The following is a 22343-nucleotide window of genomic DNA, read 5'->3' as shown; positions in this document are numbered from 1 at the left end:
ACAAACTTGTACGAGATCTTAGGCCTACAAATTGTGCAAATATAACACATTTTTTCGTATAGGACTAAATGTTTTAAGATTAGCAACCCTTTTTTTTTAAATGTGATAAAATTTTCACAAACACAGTCCCCTCGCCGAGGGCTGTGTTGGAAGTTGTGTGAGATTCTTATTCACTAAAAAACCACTTGGTTTGAACTTCATATTTTTATCACTATTCCTACCGCCCAATGACCACTTTCCGTTAGCTGGATTACCTATAAACATAATAGAAGCTGGAGTTCTAAGCTGTATCTCGATCACGTTCCAGTTGATCCAGAACGTGACAAGTTCAGAGTACGGGAGTTCAATCAGGATGCGCATCAACGATACAGCGACCAGCAACGACACAGAGACCTACGGCGCTACGCAGTACAACCAGCCGGACTCTGGCACTGCCCACATATCTATCATAGGCACCAATGGAGACGCTGTATCTGTTACCAGTTCTGTTAACTATTAGTAAGTATACTATACATATAGATGTATATAACTGTATAGATAGATGTATGATTGTGTATTGGTCTGGGTGTTTTCTATATATAGTATGTATTTACAAAAAATATATCTATGTTTTTTATTAGTTGCCTAGTACATACAACACAAGCTCAGTGTATAGTACATATAAGCATGTTTTATTAAGAATAATAATAATAATTATATCTCACAACAATTGCCATGTAGTCCCAAGCTAAGCAGAGCTAGTGTTGATACCAATTGGTACCTATTATTATGAACTTTCATGTCAGTCCACTGATTAATTTACTAGTCTACGTATATTGAATGAGTTATATTGATACCTTTTTGATAAGTGTTTATTATTTAATTAAACAACGCAATTATATACAAAGTTGCATCATCTTGATGTTATTATAAATAAATATTATTTTGTATCAATTTTGATACCTAAGTTTCACTAATCAAAAGGTTGACCTTATAGACATAGACATATGTATTATTAGAAATTAAAATTATAGTAAATATTAATTTCTAATAGACCTCCAACATGATTCTATTTTATGACTGACTGACTTTTCTCCCATGGTGACATAAAGTCAGAAACTACTTTAGCCTTAGCTTAATTACATTTTGTGCGCATAAAATTAAAAAGTGTTTATGGGGAGAGATCTCCTCCATGTAAAGAGTATCATACCATTGTCATGATTTGATTTATTTGATACTAGCTACCCGCCCCGCCACGGATGTACATGTATTATACATATAAACCTTCTTCTTGAATCACTCTATATATTGCTAAAACGGTACTAAACACATCTAAGCGAACAGACAACGGAAGCGACTTTAGTTCATACTATCTAATAATTAATATCTTACTAATTTTCTAAATATTAGAATTGTTTTTTTTTATAAAATCTTACGCTTTTGATATAATCAAAAGCGTAAGATTTTATAAAAAAACATAACAATAACAATAACAATAGTAATAACATAACCATATGAAGGTATGGTAAACCAAACAAATGGTAAACCAATACTTGAGTGATTCTCGAGTGATGTAACCTGTCCTGTCCATCCGGTGATGTATATTTGAATAATATAAATAACCCAGCGTTTTACTATTCTTTTTTATTTCTTACTGAGCCTTGCTTATTTGCATCCACAGTTACGGTGCCGGCTTTACCACCGCAACCACGGGTATTGTGATGAACAACGTGATGGACGACTTCTCATCACCAGGGTTCACCAACTACTTCGGCTTACAGCCGTCCAGCGCCAACTTTATAGCGCCTGGCAAGAGACCACTCTCGTCAATGAGTCCTAGCATTATAACAGATAGTAATGGAAACGCTAAAATGGTGATCGGGGCGTCTGGAGGTACCAAGATTACAACTGCAGTTGCTTTGGTAAGTGTTTTTATGTTTTCGAATAACAAACAAACTATCTGCCCATCTGATGGTAAACGGTAATCGTCACCTATACATGAACATCACTACAAACACCATGTTTTCATATAAGACCCGTGATACTCATGCATATCACGAAAGCGTGCGAAAGTCCTCCGTAGTGATTACTACGATTACGATAGGCTAAGATTTCTTGCCTCTTATAATGTAATTTAATGCAATCACCCAAGTACAACCGAATCACAGCTCAGAAACAAGCTGCTTAGTGACTGAAATAGGTTACACTAAGGTACCCACGATATTTTTTTACATTCTACCCCTCTTGTATAAGTTACCTCTGGTTAACATGAAGAATGGAATCTTGTACTGCAATTTTAGAGAACTTTCAAATTTCTTAGTATTAATTGTAAATGTAGTTTGACTATGTACTCGTATACTTTGTTTAGTGCCAATGTAAAATAAATAAATAAATAACCCTGAACAATTAACACAGCGCCATCTAGTCACAATGTAAGTAAAGCTTGTGTTATGAGTATTAGACAACTGACAAAAATACTTAGATTTTTTTTTGGAAATACATTATATACCTACATATACACCCAGAATGTGTATATATATATGCCCTAATTTTCTCCTAACGCCAAAATAGTCATCCGGTATAATTCACACACATTTCATTTCAGGTTACGATGCGTAAATTGTGGTTTGGACAGACAATAAAGGAGGCAGTGGATGAGGCCAGGATACATCATCAGATATTCCCGATGGTAGCCGAATACGAATTCGGTATTACTGAGGTAAGTTTTAATAATGCAATTATATTATTGTGAACTAATATTATAAAGAGATAAAGTGAGTGAGTTTGGTTGTTCGGGCTAATCTGCGGTTCTTTTATTATATTTTTGATCTTAAAAATTCTTTCCATTTATCGAGGAAGGTTATAAGTTATAACTTCACGTTACGTCCAATGGAAATGTTGCATAAATGGGGAAACTTTGACGCAGACGAAATCATTATCAATATAAAAGTCAGCAACTAAATGCTAATATATAAATAAATGGGAAGGACAATTAAAGGTCGGAATGGACTCCGAATTGATAAAAAAACAAAATTGTGTAATGTTTTCACATATTGTTTTTCAAATAAATTAATATTACAATATTACTAATTTACAATTAAAGGAGTGCTATATATCTAAGAAACAACAATTAATTATCAAAATAAACCACGAATCGAAAAAACCAAAAATACAATGTGTACTTTATCATAATACATGTCTAACAATATTTATTATCAGGTAGCGATTTAATCTGTTCTATTTATGTAATCAGTCAACAGTCTACAATGTTTTTATTGTGTACTTATTCAATATTACGTAATAGAGTTCTAGACTTGACTACTGGATTAAAGCTAGTCGTTATTTTATTTAAAGTTCATAGTTAACTTTTACGCAATTGGATATTTATGTAATTATTTTATTTAACTTTTTTACTATGACACGATTATAAAGATATCGTCCAATGTCTTGAGCAATTGCGAATTATTATTAAAGTGACATGAAACTGATTATTAAATATAGTCAAAATACAGGCTTAGATATAATACACCAACCCACAATTCGGCTTGGTGAGTTATGAAACTCAAGATATTGAATATTAACTATAGAATATTGAACTACTCGTATTGAAATCTTTTGATATTAACTACTGTCACAAAAAAGGGTATATTTGAAAGCATGTCGAACCATTCATACTAAATTGATCGGTCACGTGATCGTATCACACGAGTATTGTGTAAAGGTTTTAACATTAATTTAATTTTTCCAATTTGTCACTTTGTAAAGTTGTATTACTACTGTTACTTGCCATCTGGTAGATATACCGTTAACAACTTACCGTGTACCTACACAACAAACAATAGATCATAAAATTATTATTTATTTACGTTATTAAACTTATTTTCAGGAGATATTAGCAGGGCTGCGACAGAAAGGCCACGGTACGGTGCGTTACAGAGGCCGAGGGTCAATCGTTTGCGCCCTCTACAGGAACAGAACAGCGATTTACGCAAACGCCGACTTTAGAAAAGGCGGCGACGTTGCAGGAATGGATTAAAGAACTGATTTGATGTAATATTTTTTAGGTTTAAGCATAATAAATTAGATAATTGTCCAATAATTAATGGGATTGGCGAAAATATATACATTTTCGTAGGATATTTATATAAGACACCTGCGTTTTCATTAGCATTCGTCGTTACATTGGCGTCGAAATTACTTGGTACGCCGGCATGTAATTTTAGTCCTCACGAATGGCAAAACATTCCCGAACGTCAACACCTATAACAGTGCTATTTATGTATACATGCCATGCATGTTGTCACTCAGATGATGCTGTAACTTACAGTTGGTTATTAAAAAAAATCATATTGCTAAGCACGTATCAGAGAGACGTGCTTAGATGTGCTCATATGACGATTATAGCCATTTAGATTTCTAAGTAATAATAAGTGTAGGATCTTGGACTGTAAGTCAATATATACGCATTATTAAAAAACTACCCGCAGTTCCTAAACTATAGAATCCTGGTGACATTTTCTATAATTTTTTTTAGTGGATGTTTTTTCTGTACTCCCGGCTGACGGTATACGCTGACGGGGTACCAGGGGAAGATAATGCGATAAAGATAAAGTCAGGTCAGCTAACATGGCGAATTAACACCGTGAAGGTCGACTTGATAGGGCATTGCTAGTAAAGGGCCACTAAAACCCTTTAGTAACAATTCCTTCCCCCCAACATATTTATATAACAATACAAGTACTTTGAAAACAAAGTGTATTTTCACGTATGTTTATAATATAGGTAGGTATTATTAGATTAAACCTACCTAACAAACATCGTGATATTGTTTTAGCGTGTTTATTTCATAGTGGTTGGCAATAAAAATAAAATTAGGCTATGAATAGTCTATTGATTTTGAATAAATAAAAAAAATCCAATGTGATAGTATTAGATAGAATAAAAATCAATTTTACTATGCACAATACTGTGGAACTTTAAGTGAAACTTAAATGAATGAATCTCAAAGTAGGTAGAATGATACTTTGTATTTTAATTACATTTTTTTTATATATATTTTAGGCTGCGTTCAAAAGTTAGTCAGCTATAAGTGTGAGCTTGAAATTAAACATAGAATATTAATTTTATATTTATAAATATATAATAAAAGATACATATGACAGAAAGTTAATAATGATTTTAATTTTATATATATTTTTATTTTTTCTTAAAAAGTACATAGATTTGAGAATTTTCTCGATACTGATATATTTTACATTCACGCTAATTTATTATTCTAGAGCCAATTTTAAGCTCTTATAAACGCAGCCTAATTATTATTAATATGAAGCCAATTGAGACGATGTCTACATAAATACATTATTATTATTGCTATGAGCAATAATACTAATTACTGTTTTCATAAAAAAAGATAAATGGTGCATTTTAAGCATTTAATTGAATGAAATATTTTATAAGATAATTATATTGTCATAAGTTATTGATTTAATATCTTAACTTAATGTTTAAATGAGAATGACTGCAATTACGTGACATAATATATCTCCTACATTAAATATCTAATTGAATTATTATATTACTGGCTCAGTTGTCTATGATTAAAATCTCTCGTTTTGACTACTTTGCACTAGCCAGTGACATTAATATTATGAAACTAAAAAACAGCAAACAAATTCTCAAATAGGTGTTGGGTTGAGTTAATTTTACTCATAACCAAATCCATTCTCTTTCTCTCTTTATAATATTAGTATATGTAGATAACAGAAAGAGAAAATGAAATAGCACGATTCACGAGTTTACAAAACACAATGTCGTAGTGGGCTGAAAAAATCCAACTGCTTTTCGTATTTAGTAGTGTTTAACTGTATGGTAATACAATTTGAAATATTAGCGGAAAACATTTGAACTTAGGAAGTAACTAGTGTTGTTTGTCTGTAAATGTACTAAGTATATCCAACGGCCAATAATTTATAGTTAGTAAGTATTTAATTAAGTAATTATAAAGTTTATTTGTATTTTATCATCATTATTATACATTTAAAAGGAATAAGCCTTTTGTCAAAAGATTGTATGTAATTATTTATTGTCTATTGTCTTGTTTAATGAATAATTAAAGCAAAATAATTAGATAACATTGTTGTTGAATTCCAAATTAAATTCATAAATATGTTTATTTTATAATCTGTTAATCGGTTGTGTTCTAATAAATATAGGCTTTACTCGTTAGGCCGTCTGTTAGAAAAAAAACTGAATAAATCGCACTAATGTTAACTAAGCACATTTTGTAGTGATTCATAAATATTTTACTGAAACTGTGGCCAATATACTGCTCTCAATAAATAATGAAATGATAAATACTTCGGGCGTTTTTCATTTACACTTACCTATAAAATTACAACTTTTGACTGGTTATCTTATCGTAGCTGATCGAATACTACTTATTTATTTAGGTTGCCTGTCTTTGATATAAATTACGTGGTATGTTTTTATATCCACTTCTAAGACGTGTGTATGTAAATAAAATACTAATGTACCTAGTAAAAATTCTTTACAAAGATGTAACATATGACTATTTACTATGTGACCTGCGACTGGTATGGAATACTGGACTGCGAATGGTAGCAATTTTACCAAAAAAATCATCTACAGCACAAAGTTGTCTGTTTGGTACAAGTAATTTACTAGAAAATAAACAGAGGTACCACTTCCATCTTAGAAATGAAATACACGTGCTTGTTTGTTATAGCCAAGGAGAGCCATATAAAAAAATTCAATTTTTTAACATACATTTTATTGATGCAAATATAGACATCATATTAATTAGAATAAAATATCCTGCTTTTAGCGATTAAACAACAATAAACACATACACTTATATACACCTAGATTACCTGCATTGTAATTGCATTGCACATTTATTCTTATAATTAATCATGGTATACTAATAATAATAATAATCACAATATTAGATAACGTGTTATATCGTCATTAAATGACGGACAAAGGATTGTGTATTACGCACGTATATTATAATCCCAAATGGAATAATGAGAGGTACAATGAGCATTCCAAAAACATTTTCGAATAATATTTCCAATATTGTTCGACGATGTTGTTGGAATGTTGTCGGAAAGTCCATTTCCGGCTTAATATTTCAAATATTGCGGTTATCACCACGTCGAAAGCTCATTAAGCGTCTGACGATCCTACCTCATAGGAATTATAGTACCATTACATAGTAAAAATTGTAATAAGTTAGTACTAGAGTATATAGACTTGGATTTCTAAAGGTCGTATTTAAAACATAAAATTACAATACTTTACTATACCATGCATTAATATTTAAATACTAGTAAATTATCACAGTAATATTACAAAAAATCTATTTTATAATAGTCTCGTCTGGCCGTTAAGCACACAAATATTGACAACATTAGTAATATACATACGATAAATTTGATATTATATAAAGAAGCATTTAGTTGTACGAATATATAAATAGTTAATTTCTTGAAGGGCCGAAAGTGGCCTACATATATATTAATAATTTTGACTTAGACCTAAATAGATTTTTGACGTCAAAAGTGTTCCTCAATTACATACAGTTCTTTTACATAATAACATCGAGTTCAAGCCATAAAATAACCGAATACAATCGCATTATTAAAATTAACTCAAAAAGGATTGAGTTAGACCTTAATCAAATGCATATACGACCAAATGAGGAGCACTAGCTTTCAAATAAAAAAGATACACCAAAATCTGTTAATTTAGAACGTTCTGATAGAGACATATAAAACGAATACAGCCGAATATAGAATCTACTTCTTTAGTCAATTGAAAAATAACAAATATTTTAGTGACTCACGCGTTGGTATACCGTGAAATGTATGAATACGACAAATATACGTTTATATGCTTATCTTTCTAACATATATTACAAAAGCATTATTTACACATTATATCGAGTATGACTACATATAGGTAACATTTGTTGTACCAATAATATTGTTCTTAAAATTAGTTTACTAAATTAATATGCATGTTTTGGAAACACAAATGCTGCGCGACGACTCTCGAGTCAATGCAGTATGAATGTTTCACACATTCATACTGCATTGACTCGAAAGTCTTAGGCAAGTAATAATAAAATACAATAGACATTCCACATTACATATCCTAGTTCATTGTTGACAACACCACACGACATTTTTTTAAACTGACTGCTATTTATAGGTTAGTATTATTTATGATAGTAGGTACACAATTATGTAAAAGGTACATTTAGCATTTATTTAACGTACATTTACGATTGGTTTATTGTATTTTTATATTTCTTGTTAGTTACACTTTAATTAAATATAATAATTTCACCTCCTAATTCGCTAAAATGTCGACGACTTAATAAGCATAAATTATATATTGAATTGTTCTCTTCTATTGATTAAAATCCAGTGATCCGTTTCATTTGACAAAAAGTTAAAAAATACTTTTTTATAATTATATAAGATTTTAGTATTTCTAATTATAGGGTTAAATTGGCAAACGTAGCATAGTACGCTCCGTAGCAAGGTGGAGCGACAACATACGTAGGGTTGCGGGTAAAGATTGCACAAGAAGGGCTGATGATTCTGCCCAGTGGTATGCCTTGGGAGAGACCTATGTCCAGCAGTGGACTGCAGTAGGCTGATAATGATAATGATGAATGATATGGTAATCGTACAGTGGGTACGTCCACAAATAACAGACTTGCTAGAAACGTAAATTTAGCTAACCCGACGACGCTATAACTGGAGCACATCTCTCATAGCCTCAACAGGTGTAACCAGCTTCGTGGAACCGATGAGCACAGTGTTATCGACCCCACTAGTGATGATGCTGCGATGGAGCCGCTTGCATTCCTCGGCAGTGATGCCGCCAATGACGAATAGTATAACGGTCGGGTTGTCCAGTGGATGTTTAGAACTGCGTGCTTTCTTACTTGTTAGAATGCTGGAAAATATAAATATATCATTCGATGATTGATTTTTAAAATTGGAATGTTCATTTGTCTTGATATATTGCTTATTTTTCTTTATACTTCTCCCTAAATCAGTATATTCTTTTTAATGATAAATGAACTACCGATACCTTCGTCAGATAGATAACACGGGGACGAAGTCGCGGGCACAGCTTGTTGAACTAGCTGTGCCTATATGACTGAATGAAGGTTAATAATAAAACTTACTTGAGCCCGCTCCGCAGTAAATCTTTGAGCCCTTCATTCCTATGCCTCAGGTCTGTGATTTCTGGTCGCTCAGTATCCACTAAATCATCCACCAACTGTTGTAGAACACCACGGTACTCATGTCCAACACCTGTCTCGCAAGGCTTCAATACAGAGTTGTACCTATAAAAGTTTTTATTTGGATAAGAATTAATATCATGTTTATAAAAGCACCTTCGCAAATAATGCTTTATTTTAGAATTAATTTTGATTACAAAAAAAAAGTTATTATAAAAGTTTGTTTGAAAAAAAGTTTTTGTGAATTAACCTTAAAAGATAGACATATTGTCGGAGACTTTTTAGAACTTTTCAAGGAGAACATATTAGCGTCATACATATTTTTTGCGTAACTTTAACTATTAACGCAACGCACGCAGTGAAATCACTCAAGATGAATATTTGTTGCCACATTTTTCATTGCAGCTCCGCTCCTATTGATAGTAAATAGTAGTAATATTATATAGCACACAAAGTCATTATACCTTCCTAACAATAAAAGAATTTTTAAAATCGGATCCGCAGAACCCGTGGTCACCCCGAACAAACAAACACACAACTTTTACATCTTTATAATACTAATATAGATAAATTTAATTGTATGCTACTGTATTTTGAATAGTGTATGCTTATAACAAAGATATTACAAGAAATATATCAAAGTTTAAGTGTAAGTTCCACTTACTTTTGGAGTATTTTTCTCATTTGAGAGACATCTTTCAAGCGTCTCATGATTTTATTCGATATGTCGTCACACTCTTCCGGTGTTGCGATACGTCCACCCTCCTCACTCGAAAACAATTGTTTGTGGTCTTCAAATATGGCTACACTGAGAGTCTCAATCAAGCTGTCTTCGTGCTGCTTTGAAAACGACACTTCGGTACCAACAAGAGAGTAAACGTAAACAATCAATGCGAGTAAGCTGTCTAGTGAAAGATTCCGTTCTTTTCTGGTTTTTATGAGATGACTTATCTGTAAAGTAATAGAAATCCTTTACTTTTATCAATTTCTTAAAATTTTGCCTATATACTATACGCTACGATATAGTCTGGTCACCGAATAGTCACCTAGGCATACGAACTATATGCAAACTCTACTTATTGTCTGATGATGCCTCGTTTAAAAGCGAAACATTGTAGATGCAATAACGATCGGAATTTGATCACTAATAGGGAAGGTCATAATGCTTACATACTGTTTTAAACTTGACGCGGTCATTATTTATACGTATAATTAGTAAAAATCACGGGATCTTACCACGTTTTATATTTATTTGCTGAGTTCCAGCATAAAGCAAATGTTACGTTCACCTAAGGACAACTTTCCTCTACAACATCCTGGAGTCTATAAGGTGGACTGTAGTTGTGGGAGCTCATACATCGGACAGACAAAAAGAACAATAGCCCGTCGCATTGCTGAACATATAAAAGCTATTAAAAACAACGATCCACGTAAATCAGCCATAGCGGAACACTTGTTGGGATCGGGACCCAATCACTGGATTGAACTACACCAACCAAAAGTATTAACATCAGAACGGCATTATATCCCAAGAATGGTTAGAGAGGCCATTGAAATACAGAAATATAAAAATTTCAATCGAGAAGACGGCTATAGGCTCTCTATTGCCTGGAATCCAGTGATTGGTTTAATTAAACAAAAACAAAAAACGCGATCAAAAAGTGTATTAAATGTGCGTAAAGATACTGTGAGTACAGTTTGCCGAGATGAATATCGAGCGAGTTCCAGTAGTAGCAACAAACGAAGACGTGTGAAGGTAGACGCATATGTCTGCCCATAAAAAGATTTCATTTTCCATCTACCCGCTGCTCTTCAGTTTACCCGTGATCATGGTGGTTGAAACACTACCGAAATATCGGGAACTCAGCAAATAAATATAAAACGTGGTAAGATCCCGTGATTTTTACTAATTATACGTATAAATAATGCTTACAGTAGCGTTGGTCAGGTTTCCGTAATGTATATATGTATTCTTACATTATGATAGCGTAATTATAGTAAAAATAAAGTAATTACAATTTTTGTCTATAATTGTGCATGAGAATAGATATAGAATACTTTATATAGTGTATAATGGGCAATCAGAGAACTACTTTAGTAGTTCAATTTCACATTTCCATTACCTGATGCAACACACTAGTGGAGTCACGACTGGCGGCGAGGTTCTGCAGTACCTGCCGTTCGAGGCTCATCAGCAGCTCGATCTGCACACGCTTTGGTGATTTCAAAGTCTGCACCACTGCAACTGCTTGTTGGAGGACGCCCAGATGCTTCTCGATTATGTTGTAATTGCCTTTAAATTATAATATGACGATGACATATATGACTTGACCGACATGATCTTGACGACTGTTACTTAAAATGGGGTTATCAGACAAATTAGCAACTGTCGACGTCCAACTGGTGACCGCAAGGCTTGCTAAAATTTCGCTGGGTATATTTAAATCTAATGTAGGAAACCGGGATATGTACCTTTGCAAATGGAGTAAGCTTACCGTTATTAATTTGGTTTATTATTTATGTTTCCAATACCGGAGACTCGAACTCAGGGCCATTGCGGTTTAAGTTGGGCTAGTAACCCACTAAGCTCAAAAGAGATTCCCTTGGCTTTAAAATTGCTCATTAACATTTATTTTATTTAAATAGCAATAGACTTTATTTTAGAGGCTTTATTTTTTTTTTAATAAATAGTCTATTTTTTGTGTCTACAATAATTTCGCCGAACATTAACTGATTTCAATCATTTTTGAAACTATAGTTTCGTAATAAGTAATAGATAAAATAAAAAACACTCACAGTAGTTTAGAAAATATATGTACACACCTTTAGAAGCAGTTACAATCTTCTCAACACTCTGAGGTGTTACCTTCATCAATGTTTTAGGACTTGGTGACCTTTGAATGTCGATCTTAGACAATTTGTTGTATAAGTCGAACATAACTTCCTTCTGCGACTTATTAATCATGTAATCAAATGTTTGCATGCATGAATCATTATTTGCATGGTACAGACAGCCTGGACTTAGTTGCATGTCGTCGGGATGGTTGACACTGTAAAAAACATTTTTATTTTAAGGTTCCATTCTCGATGAGAAAGAAAGCAAATAAACTCAATACAAGTTCTTTTGAATAGTCATATTCTTTTATTCTACCACTCATTCGGAAAGCATAATCATCACAAGAACAATGAGCAAGAAACTTGTGTGTTGCTCTTTTGAATAAATGTTTTTAAAAATAAATAATTACACAATAACAGGCGCATGCCTGTTATTGTGTAATCAACATAGAAACCGCAACATACTTATTCTTGGTGCAATCAGTTCAACAAAAACCTAATTGTGCATGTCTCTGTTCTAACTTATCAAAATACTAGGTTGAACTGTCACGGTAACAAAAAGTTGCGTGTTATTTTCCTTTGCATTTATTATGTTGTAGCCATCTCACAGACATGCACGGGAATACTGTATCATTTAACTCTTATTATAGTGTAAGTGTAGCATAAGCTTTATGATTTATTTAACTTATATCACATGTATATTCGGTTGGTGGCCTGGTGCTATGTATTACAGGTTATACATATTTCTGACACCAGATTCTCACGACAATTGATTGTAATAGTAAATTTATGCATTGTATTATCAAAAATACTGCATGTTTGCATTTACATTTGTTGCTATCCATATTTGTGAGGGGATTGAAATAAATAAAAAAGCAAGAAAAATTAATGACTATTTTAAGAACTCAATTTTTCCATCATAAGGACCAGAGAGACCCGCCTCCGCTTAAAACATTTTTTTACACAAAATATTTATTTACACTATATTTAGGAAATATACAACTAAACTTTCCTCAGGAAAGACACTGTTGATGCAAAGCTATTCAGTAGGTTTTTAAATTATAGCAAACATACAGACAGATATAACAAAATATATTATTGAAAATATGTAGGAGGACTAATTTTATACAGTAATAGACCACTATCTATTACTGTATAAAATTAGTCCTTGAAGTAATCTTTTTTATTTTTATTATCTGTTCTTGAAATGTTACTGAGGCCTCCTAAAAACAAAATACAACATAATTTAAATTCTTACTTACACATTAGCCTCGCAAAGTATTGACATATCAACAGCTACCTCATTAGAATGGCCAGGGAACCTTGGCAGCACAGCCATCACTGTATCAAGCACCGACTCCATGCTGTGGCTAGTTACTCCACAAAGGTCTAATGTGCGGTCTACTATTATAAGGGATGCAGGATTAGAACAGTTCTGAAAATATAAGATTAAAAACTAACATTAACATGTTCACGCCAGTGCGGGCCTCCAGTGGCCTACACTAGATTATCATATTGGGGAGTGCATAACACCAGTGGCCCGCACTAGTGGTGCGTACCACCAGTTGTACAAAGTCTATTGTACTATTAGACAATGAAATTTAAAATAATCAATAAGGCAAAAATCACTGCCCGATGGCATCATTAATTTGAGCAAAAAATACATTAAAAGTACACATTTTTAAATAAACATATTTATAATATGCATTTTGAATTTACAACCACAGAACTGTATCTATATGTTAACTGTAATTAATTTATATATTCTCAAAATAGACAATAGAATAAAACATTTTTAACATGCCTGTAACGAAGACAGGTGTCATAAATATATACCTAATTATAATTTAGAACATTTTAAATTGTAGTTTCTTATAGAAGTACCATTATAATTACCTAATTAAATAAATCAAATTATCCAATTACAAAACAGCACATTATTAAATTGTTTTAAATACCTTTCTCCTTGCCAAGCAGACAGGTGAATTCTCCAAAACTCCAGCTAACAAGGAGCTATATGTTCCCATATAGAAGATATCTTCTTTCAGGTTCATAGAATCAAACATAGCATTAAGTCCACTAGCCAATCGTCTCACTTGAGATCTCTGCTCACTTGTCAATGTGAACAAATCTAGGGGGACAGTGTCTGGTATCAACTTGCTATCATACATTGGATATATTTTCTGATATGGTGGTGTCAGAAATATAACATTGGTCAATGATATGGCAAAAATTGGTATATGAACAGCCTCCACCATGCTTTGCTGCAAAACAATATTAAATTGAGTACAAACTTGTTACATAAGATGTAATATGATTTCATTTTAAAAAAGATTTGACTATTTCACACGCAAAAAATGCAAGCTTTATGGTTCTATACCTTTTATAAAATGTATTTTTATGAAGTAAAATAAAAATAAATTAAGTTCAATCTCCTTGCAACTTCAATCTTATTTTATTAGAAATAAGTTTTGACTAATTGATATGAAAACAATGCTTATAACTTTATGGTTTGATACCTTTTATAAAATGGAATTGTATGAAGTAATACAAAATATTATTATTATATATATAAAAGATAGTAGAACAATATGTAACTGTCTACTATTAGGACAGTATTTATAAGTAAGACAAAGTAAATTGCATTATCTTATTGTCAATTTTTTTTAATAATAAATGCTATAGAAATTGAAACTAGGCACTGTATTAAAATAATTGGCTATATTCAAATATAACATTAATTTATATGTATAACTTTGGCTTTTTCTATAATAACACAATTATGTACATTAATATATACTTAAATTGTATTCTTACCGATTTACCAATAGCATCAAGTAATAAAGTCTCCAAAATTTTAGTAGCCTCTATTGTACCCTTCCCTGCAGCTATAACATCCCCTACATCCTTCCCCTCATTGAGCTCCATGTAAACTGTATCCAAGCTGGCACATGATATCAGTATGCAATGTGTAAAATCACTGTTATGGATAATCTCTGCTATTGTACGTAATTGAGTGGATGTTGTTTGAGTTATGAAGACAACTTTCCTGTGTTCCTTTTTTGAAAACTGTAAAATGTTATGTTTTAGATAATAATCTTATTATAGTATTTATTTTATGCTTAGTATTTATTAATCTACAGGCATTTAATAGAAGATCTAATTAACTAAATTTTAATAAAAGAGCAATTTGTATTTAATAAAATATAATGATTAGGTTTATATAATAATTCAATAAGATTTAAAGTTCATACTTTTACTGCAGTTTTATGATCTTTACATCTGGCTGTGCATGTGTCAATCTGACTATACAGACAACCATACAGAAAAAAAGTAATATATATTTCAATTTAGATTGATATGTACACCAGAAGCTTATTACCCATCTACTACTTCCATACATAATGCACACAGATGCTTTGGACGAGTATATTGGCTGATGAACTGTATAAATTGTAAAGCTACAGTTGATATCACAAAACATATTGTTACCTCAAATGGCGATAAACTCTTAACCGAAACTGCTCCTCCAGTAAGCAGATTGAATAACCCACCATCCCAGTGTAAACACTCGGCACTAGCATCGTCCAGGTAGACAACAGCACCAATAATACGATTATATACTTCCGACCACCAGGCAGTGCTGAATTCTTTCACAGAAGTTGACATTTTGTTCTAGAGGATTACACTGCGAGTAATTTTGCATTAGAAATTTTAATCGAGAATATAAGTAATTGAACTGTTAATAAAAATCCATTAAATCAATATTTATAGATGATATAAATGTATATGAAAAATTAAATTTTTTAAATAATTGAAACTATACAAGTTCGTTTGACAATTTTGACATTACAGAAATAGTGATTGATAATCCAGTCCAAAAAAACGGAAGTGCTTAAAACGGTTTAAGCCGGTTTTTTGCAAAATTCTTATTCCGTTAAAATTCATAAGTCCTAATACAATTGATCATGATCATGAAATTATATCTACAACTCATTTAAATTGAAAGAGAAAATAGCATTTATAATTATAATGAACTTATTCTAACCTAAGAAATTCTCCCATAATTGGGGACAGTTTTCTAATTTTAATAAAGTTTTTTTATTATTACAACTAAAAAATAATTTTGATGCAACAATATTTTATAATTTTATGTTAATGACTTTTAAATAAATAAGGAAGATTGTGCGTAAGACAAAATGTTTCTGAGTGACCAATAATTATCGATAATACGTGTTAATTTTACGATAGCACCACAACGCTATTTATTAATAGCAAAAAGCTAGCAAAATAGGTAATATCGAATTTGTCTTCGCAAAAACAAAAAAGTTTATAGACTGTAAGTATCAGCTTAATTAGAAAAACATCAATCTGAAAGTATCAAATAATAATAATAAAAAAAAATAACTCGCATTTATGTAAGTTTCCTTTAGCCTATATGGTAACCCTCATTTAACAACATATGAAAATTTCATTCTAATTCCTCTTGCTATTTTTACGTAAAACTTTAACAGTTTACAAACGGGTAACGGGGATTGTTAGTAATGTGGATTCATTATTAGCAATGCACCTACCATGCTGGTTGACCTCCACGCAGTTGTCTCTAGAAACCGTGATAAATTCCTGGTGAATTTGTCACAATGGGCTAATTGACTTGACCATATTCATCTTATCATCCTCCGTTAGTGCTCCGCCAGCGTACTCCTTTACCGCAGGCGAATGCACAATTCCATTATCATCCATTAAGAAAAAAACAGTTAACACAGAGACAATTTTCTTCTCGTCACGTTTTCGTTATGCCTATGTAATATTAATATTTTTCTATTAATGCATGGCAAACAAGCATAGGGTATAATGCTATATGATAATAAACGATTAAACCTTAATATACCCTTCTATAAAAACTCTATGCTGTAGTCTTTAACGTACGCGGGAGGAAGCTCTGAAATCGCACTGTCCAAGATCACTTGGGTTCCAGAATATAGGAATACATTATCTGTTGATGGTGAACAGTAGAAGTAAAAATATATATATAATGTATAGATGAAGAAGTATATTTATGTTTTATAGGTCTATTTGCATGTATTACATGCTGAAATACTTATTTTGTTATAGATCTCAACAAATTGGCATACATTTTAGATTATATGGGTAACAGGTATTTTAACATTTATATTACAATATAAAAGTAAAAAAAGGTTTAATAAAATCTAACAGTGTAATTTTTAATGTTTTAATTACTTATCACAATACATTTGTAGTCTAGTGGCGCGCTTGCGCGTGTATTCGCTAATAGAACCATAGACAAATTATAAATAAAACAGATGGTAGATGAATGTCTAATAATTATAATTAATGTTCATAACCGCTGGGAAGAGCGTTGACATGTGGGTTGTGGAAGAAAGATTTTTGGCCCTCACCCCATGGGAAACGCTGAAATAAAAAAAAACAATATTCAAATTTTTCTTCAATATTCATAGTGCTTTGATATACTGCCATTTTCTGGATTTCAGTAAGATAAAATTTGCATGGAATGTATAGAAGAGTAAAACAATGACTGGCAATAAATAACTATTAATATTAGCATATATACTGAATAACATTATGGATATGAATATGAATATCCGTTTGTTAATAATTATCATACAAGATGTATAGAGAATTAATATCACATTTAATTATATTGATAATTAATAAATATAACTAGAAGTAGACTTTGTACGAAGATATCTGTATAGGCACCTCTGTCTCGCCTATTTCAGCAGCATATGTTGTTGTTTGTATGAACCATTCACTGCCATTGTGGCAGTGAATGGTTCATACAGGCAAAGAATGGTATATTGGTTCTCCCGATTGGCATGAAGGGCTCCAGATGGGCATACTATATTACCACTGTTAGATAGGTTGTCAGCTTATTTACCATTCCAGTTCATAACAAAAATACTACTATGAAATTAGTTTAACTAAGTTTAGGTTGACTGCCACTGTGGTTTAGCAGTTCAGCACACCTCCATACTTCCAACAGTTGGGAGTTCAATTTCTTGTATGGTGCAAACATTTTGTACTCATGAATATGATTGTTTGTATCGATCTGGGTGTTTATTATATTATGTTTTATGTTTTTAAAATAATAATTAAGTATTCATATACATAATCAGAGCTTTTGTTATCGGTACTAGAAAACTGTAGTACCCATAACACAAGCTCTGTTGAGCTTAGTACTAGATGGCTCTTTTTAAATTGAGAAGGGTTATCATTATTATTATTGTATTGTAGTACCTTTGTACGAACACGCAAATGTTCATAGGCAACAAATGGTGGTTGTTCATGATGTCCTTCCTGATGCCCCAGGTATGCATTAACCATACCAAGACCCACTGCTGGGAATGCTACAAAGAGAGATAGCCTTTTCCACAGCTGCCATCCACCTGTAATAAAAAATTATAATGGAATATATATAATTATAATAAATTATCTACATATAATATTTATCGATTGAACCAATCTATACAAATTTAAAATACTATTATTTAAACAGGATGACAGTAAATTGCAATTGAAGAGAGTTATAATTCTTGACTAAACTATACAGGCGCCTATTTATAAAAGTGGCGAATCAATAAGCTGTGATAAGGCTTATGAGGTTAGATGATTACATAATTGAAATTTTAATGGTTTTCTAGTCTCATACCGCCATGTCCTCCAGCAGTTGCCGAGTGGGATAAACGAGCATTATTCTTGAGGTAGGCGAAGGCAGCCCGTTGTACAATGGAGGTCATTTTTATATTTTGTAAAATATACAAAATACGATAAATTGAAAACAGTAGGCTGCAATCGAATGATAAATTTTAGTTTCTACAGCTGTCAATAACCTCTTAAGTCAAAGTTATTTCTCTATGAAAATAAATCTGGAGCTAGTTTTGACAAGATGTGTTGCCATACACAGACGTAGTGACTACTTGCTCACTTAAATATGTTCACTTTTAATATATTTTGAAATAAAAAACTCACAATATTCAGATTTGTTTTTGTTGAATCATTCTCGTTTGGTAGGAATATTGTTATGGTATTTAGTAATATAATGCTTAGCATCTCTATGTACTTTGTGATAACAAGTTAATGTATTAAACTGCCCAATATTCCTGACATAGGTACATGATAGTATATGTACCTATGTCAGGAATATTGGGCAGTACAGTAAAGACAATATATTGTTGACAATATATTATTGTAGTTAGATTCAAGAAATATATAGAGGTACACATTGGAAAATTTGTCTTTTAGATAACAAGTGACGTACAATAGTATAGTATATTAGGCAAATAATATGATTTCAATAAATTACTCGTATTATGTGTTACACTTGATAATGTAATAGATACACAATAAAACCAGGTAATTATAAAAGAACGTAAATTTATTAGTTACAAAAATAAAATCCTACGTTGACGATATAGTTTTGACTAATAATTTCTTGAGATTCATTTTAATAGCCTTTACTGCCTGTATTGGAATGTTGTAATATGGAATGAATTATGCAGTAAATACAACAGATGGCGGTCAAATACCGGAGTTGTAAAACAAGATTAAACATTTCACTTCATTTACTATTACTATGGCACCTATATGTATAACAATACATGTATTATTGTATGATCACATTTATTTAGAACTATCAACTATTGTATTTTAGCTTGATCAAACAAAGCATTAAGCTCTTTGAGATCTTGTACTGATGTTTCAGGGAGTCCATCGGGAAAGTAGTGCTCAAACATAATTTTAGGTGACATCTGAAAAAAAACATATCATAATCAGAATAAATATATACTCACTCTGCAGTATTTAATTCATTGAATATGAACGGACGCGTTGACCTATTAATTCAGAATAGGTACTATGGGATAAGGCTTCGACTAACGGGAAATTCCTAAGCTAATTCCAATTTAATGTAAGTTGGAAGTTTATAAAGGTTTTATTTTATTTATTTATTTTTATATCAGTATTTATTTTCTTCCAAACAAAATCATATCAATATTTTTTTAGATAACTCGAAAAGCAAACAAAGAGACTGTCCACTGGATGGAAAGTGTCGGATGGCTAAGATGTAATGCCTCCGTACCATGTAATTTCATGGCAATAATTCATCTTTCAAACGTTATCTTCATCTTTGTTTGTATCAAATAACTGTTACAATTTCTGGTTATAATTAAATTTAAAAGATTTTTATCAAGACAAAATAGACTACAAATCTGGAGGCAGTAAGTCCATCCTCTCTGCTATTCAACGATATGACACACGGAACTTTACATAGTCTATATAGAGTAAAGTCTAAATAGTAAGTAGAGATTAGCAATACATACTACAAATTTAAATTTAATAGGTTACTGTCATACCTTTCTAGCTTTGACATGTTCAAAATTGAATCCCATGTAAAAAGCGCTTTGTTGTAATTGTCTTAGATTTCTCATGCGAACTCGGGGATCCCGTTCTAGCAGGCGCAATAGTAAACCACGTGATGCATTTGTTAACATGTTTGCACTATTTGGGAGCGTGCCTGGAGGTCGATATTCTGGAGTGGTTTCCTTGTCAATACTGAAATGTCATTTTCATTACATTTTCGGAACTATCTACTATATTTAATACAGAGATCAAAACCAAATTACGTTTACGCCAAAATAGGGTATACGGTATTACGGATACTACTAGTATGTCTCCTAGTCAAATTATCTTTAAAATTACATGACGTCTTACATTTTGATTGATTCACCATTTGTAATATCTATTGACTTCTTTTCTGGATTAGATTCATTGTCTTCTCGCTTAACGACTGCCGGTGCTGGATACTGCAATGAAAACACAGTTTATATCAACAAAGCCTTCCAAAATCAATGTTAGCATTTTAGTATACGTATTCAGTACCATCATGGCGTCTTTCTTGCTGAGTTAGTGTACTTTCGTTTCAGTACAAAGACTTATGCTGAAAGAATCTGTCAGGAAACTTTCATTGAATTGCACATGTTAGATAAAAAAAATTATACCTACATTTTATACAAACTCGGTCAGAAAGGAATTTAGACATAAGCCGCTAAACTAGAGCAGCCTATTGTACTTATTTTAATAATATCGATAACGTAATACTTTTGTCCATTATGATCACCCGTTTCTCGTAGGCGGGTTCACAGCTTGTTAGCCATTTTCAGTAGAAAAAATAACAACTATTTTGCATTATGTAAACATTTATCTTATTGACTAATAAATTTATTAATCCAGTGCGATTATTATTACTTTAAACTATTGTTTTCACTAACAATTCACAAAGGCATGTTGGTCTAAAATGGGTGGAGATTTTATTGAACAAGTTCTGAGAAATCTAATAATACGACCTCCATATTATATTACTTGAAGTACAATGTTAGGCATTAATTAATACAAGTAGATACTTAAGTGGCGATTATTCAAAATAATTACTACAAATGGGGTGGCAAAGATTTATTGGTTGGAACAAAGAAAGAAAGTTCTACACACCAAGTTTCAAATAGTTACCTACCTATATGTAAGTAATTAAAGAATAAAAGATATGCTGCACTGTATATGTATATATTTTTTTATGGATTATACATATGTGCAAAGGTAGACAGTATTATAGAGTACTGTACAGATCCTGTAAGAGATGTGGCGTGTAGGTAAATAGGTTGTATTATATTGTATGTGGGAATCATAATACATATTAAAAATATTCTATGTATAAAATTTAATACTGTCAAATGTATAGATTAGTATAATAATTTTAATTTATAACATTAATAACGTATAAACCAGTGATTAGTCTTTATGTAATTTTCTGATATGAAACTAACTGCGGATTAAATCAGACGTGAAGTATCAGTGTAATGCAATTGAACTCCACAACACACACATTTAAGCGATTAAAAAAAGCACAACCTGAATAAACCACATAAGAGTTAAGGCGATCCCGAGAAACCAGCACCCATCCCCGGGCTCGGAGAGAAAAAAGATAAATTCACTTGTCCAGCTAAAAATAGGGACCCTGCCTCTTAATCGCATAACTGGAATTTACTGCACGCCCTCATGATTGCGCGTTTATCGAATTATGGAACGTTAACAAGGTGGCGATATTGAACATAAAGGGGCGGATTTAGGACGCTGTAATATTAACCTGATACATTGTAATAATAAATGTTGTAAAGGTATCATGACTGTTATCCAAGACAGAGTAGTAGACCTC

At 31.9% G+C, this 22343-nt stretch overlaps 4 protein-coding genes across 5 annotated transcripts in view; 1 reads left to right on the top strand and 3 right to left on the bottom strand.

The window, feature by feature from the left end:
* LOC131846745 (glutathione hydrolase 1 proenzyme-like) overlaps positions 1-4118 on the top strand; it is a 49095-nt gene extending 44977 nt beyond the window's left edge. For both annotated transcript variants that reach the window (XM_059196128.1, XM_059196127.1), the window contains 4 exons: positions 308-498; positions 1661-1901; positions 2585-2698; positions 3866-4118. In XM_059196128.1, the coding sequence (XP_059052111.1) occupies positions 308-498; positions 1661-1901; positions 2585-2698; positions 3866-4015 (696 nt within the window). In that variant the 3' untranslated portion in view covers positions 4016-4118. The remainder of the gene's footprint in view (positions 1-307; positions 499-1660; positions 1902-2584; positions 2699-3865) is intronic.
* Positions 4119-8155: 4037 nt separating this feature from the next.
* LOC131846771 (sec1 family domain-containing protein 2-like) lies at positions 8156-15857 on the bottom strand. The gene is made up of 9 exons (XM_059196165.1): positions 15590-15857; positions 14915-15166; positions 14056-14361; positions 13360-13532; positions 12086-12312; positions 11386-11555; positions 9927-10213; positions 9206-9367; positions 8156-8970 (listed from the first exon to the last, which is right to left on the bottom strand). The coding sequence occupies exons 1-9, from the start codon at positions 15764-15766 to the stop codon at positions 8763-8765; spliced, it is 1962 nt and encodes a 653-aa protein (XP_059052148.1). The 5' UTR covers positions 15767-15857; the 3' UTR covers positions 8156-8762.
* A 1454-nt stretch (positions 15858-17311) lies between these two features.
* LOC131846816 (cytochrome c oxidase subunit 6A1, mitochondrial-like) lies at positions 17312-18970 on the bottom strand. Its single transcript, XM_059196226.1, has 3 exons — positions 18789-18970; positions 18377-18525; positions 17312-17530 (listed from the first exon to the last, which is right to left on the bottom strand). Exons 1-3 carry the CDS (start codon positions 18874-18876, stop codon positions 17450-17452), a joined length of 318 nt encoding a protein of 105 aa, XP_059052209.1. The 5' UTR covers positions 18877-18970; the 3' UTR covers positions 17312-17449.
* Positions 18971-19541: 571 nt separating this feature from the next.
* LOC131846822 (uncharacterized) lies at positions 19542-22108 on the bottom strand. The gene is made up of 4 exons (XM_059196234.1): positions 22040-22108; positions 20849-20940; positions 20491-20689; positions 19542-19887 (listed from the first exon to the last, which is right to left on the bottom strand). Exons 1-4 carry the CDS (start codon positions 22052-22054, stop codon positions 19777-19779), a joined length of 417 nt encoding a protein of 138 aa, XP_059052217.1. The 5' UTR covers positions 22055-22108; the 3' UTR covers positions 19542-19776.
* Positions 22109-22343: the final 235 nt, after the last annotated feature.

Source organism: Achroia grisella, unplaced genomic scaffold (genome assembly GCF_030625045.1).
Source record: "Achroia grisella isolate CSIRO2021 unplaced genomic scaffold, CSIRO_AGI_Agris_v1 utg512, whole genome shotgun sequence".
NCBI lineage: Eukaryota > Metazoa > Arthropoda > Insecta > Lepidoptera > Pyralidae > Achroia > Achroia grisella.
Note: the sequence above shows the minus strand (reverse complement) of the source record. Positions and strands in the feature narration are given on the sequence as shown.

Bases quoted from the DNA above. Each gene is read 5' to 3' on its own strand.
- LOC131846771 (XM_059196165.1), bottom strand. From the start codon at position 15,766: ATGTCAACTTCTGTGAAAGAATTCAGCACTGCCTGGTGGTCGGAAGTA. The intron at 9,368-9,926 runs GTAAGTGGAACT...AAACTTTTATAG, and splicing joins ATGAGAAAAATACTCCAAAA to GTACAACTCTGTATTGAAGC. The intron at 8,971-9,205 runs GTAAGTTTTATT...TATATTTTCCAG, and splicing joins TTACTGCGGAGCGGGCTCAA to CATTCTAACAAGTAAGAAAG.
- LOC131846816 (XM_059196226.1), bottom strand. From the start codon at position 18,876: ATGACCTCCATTGTACAACGGGCTGCCTTCGCCTACCTCAAGAATAAT. The intron at 18,526-18,788 runs GTATGAGACTAG...TTTTTATTACAG, and splicing joins AACTGCTGGAGGACATGGCG to GTGGATGGCAGCTGTGGAAA. The intron at 17,531-18,376 runs GTACTACAATAC...TTTTTATTTCAG, and splicing joins ATTTGCGTGTTCGTACAAAG to CGTTTCCCATGGGGTGAGGG.
- LOC131846822 (XM_059196234.1), bottom strand. The intron at 20,690-20,848 runs GTAAGACGTCAT...ATGACATTTCAG, and splicing joins AATGGTGAATCAATCAAAAT to TATTGACAAGGAAACCACTC. The intron at 19,888-20,490 runs GTATGACAGTAA...GTTTTTTTTCAG, and splicing joins AACATGTCAAAGCTAGAAAG to ATGTCACCTAAAATTATGTT.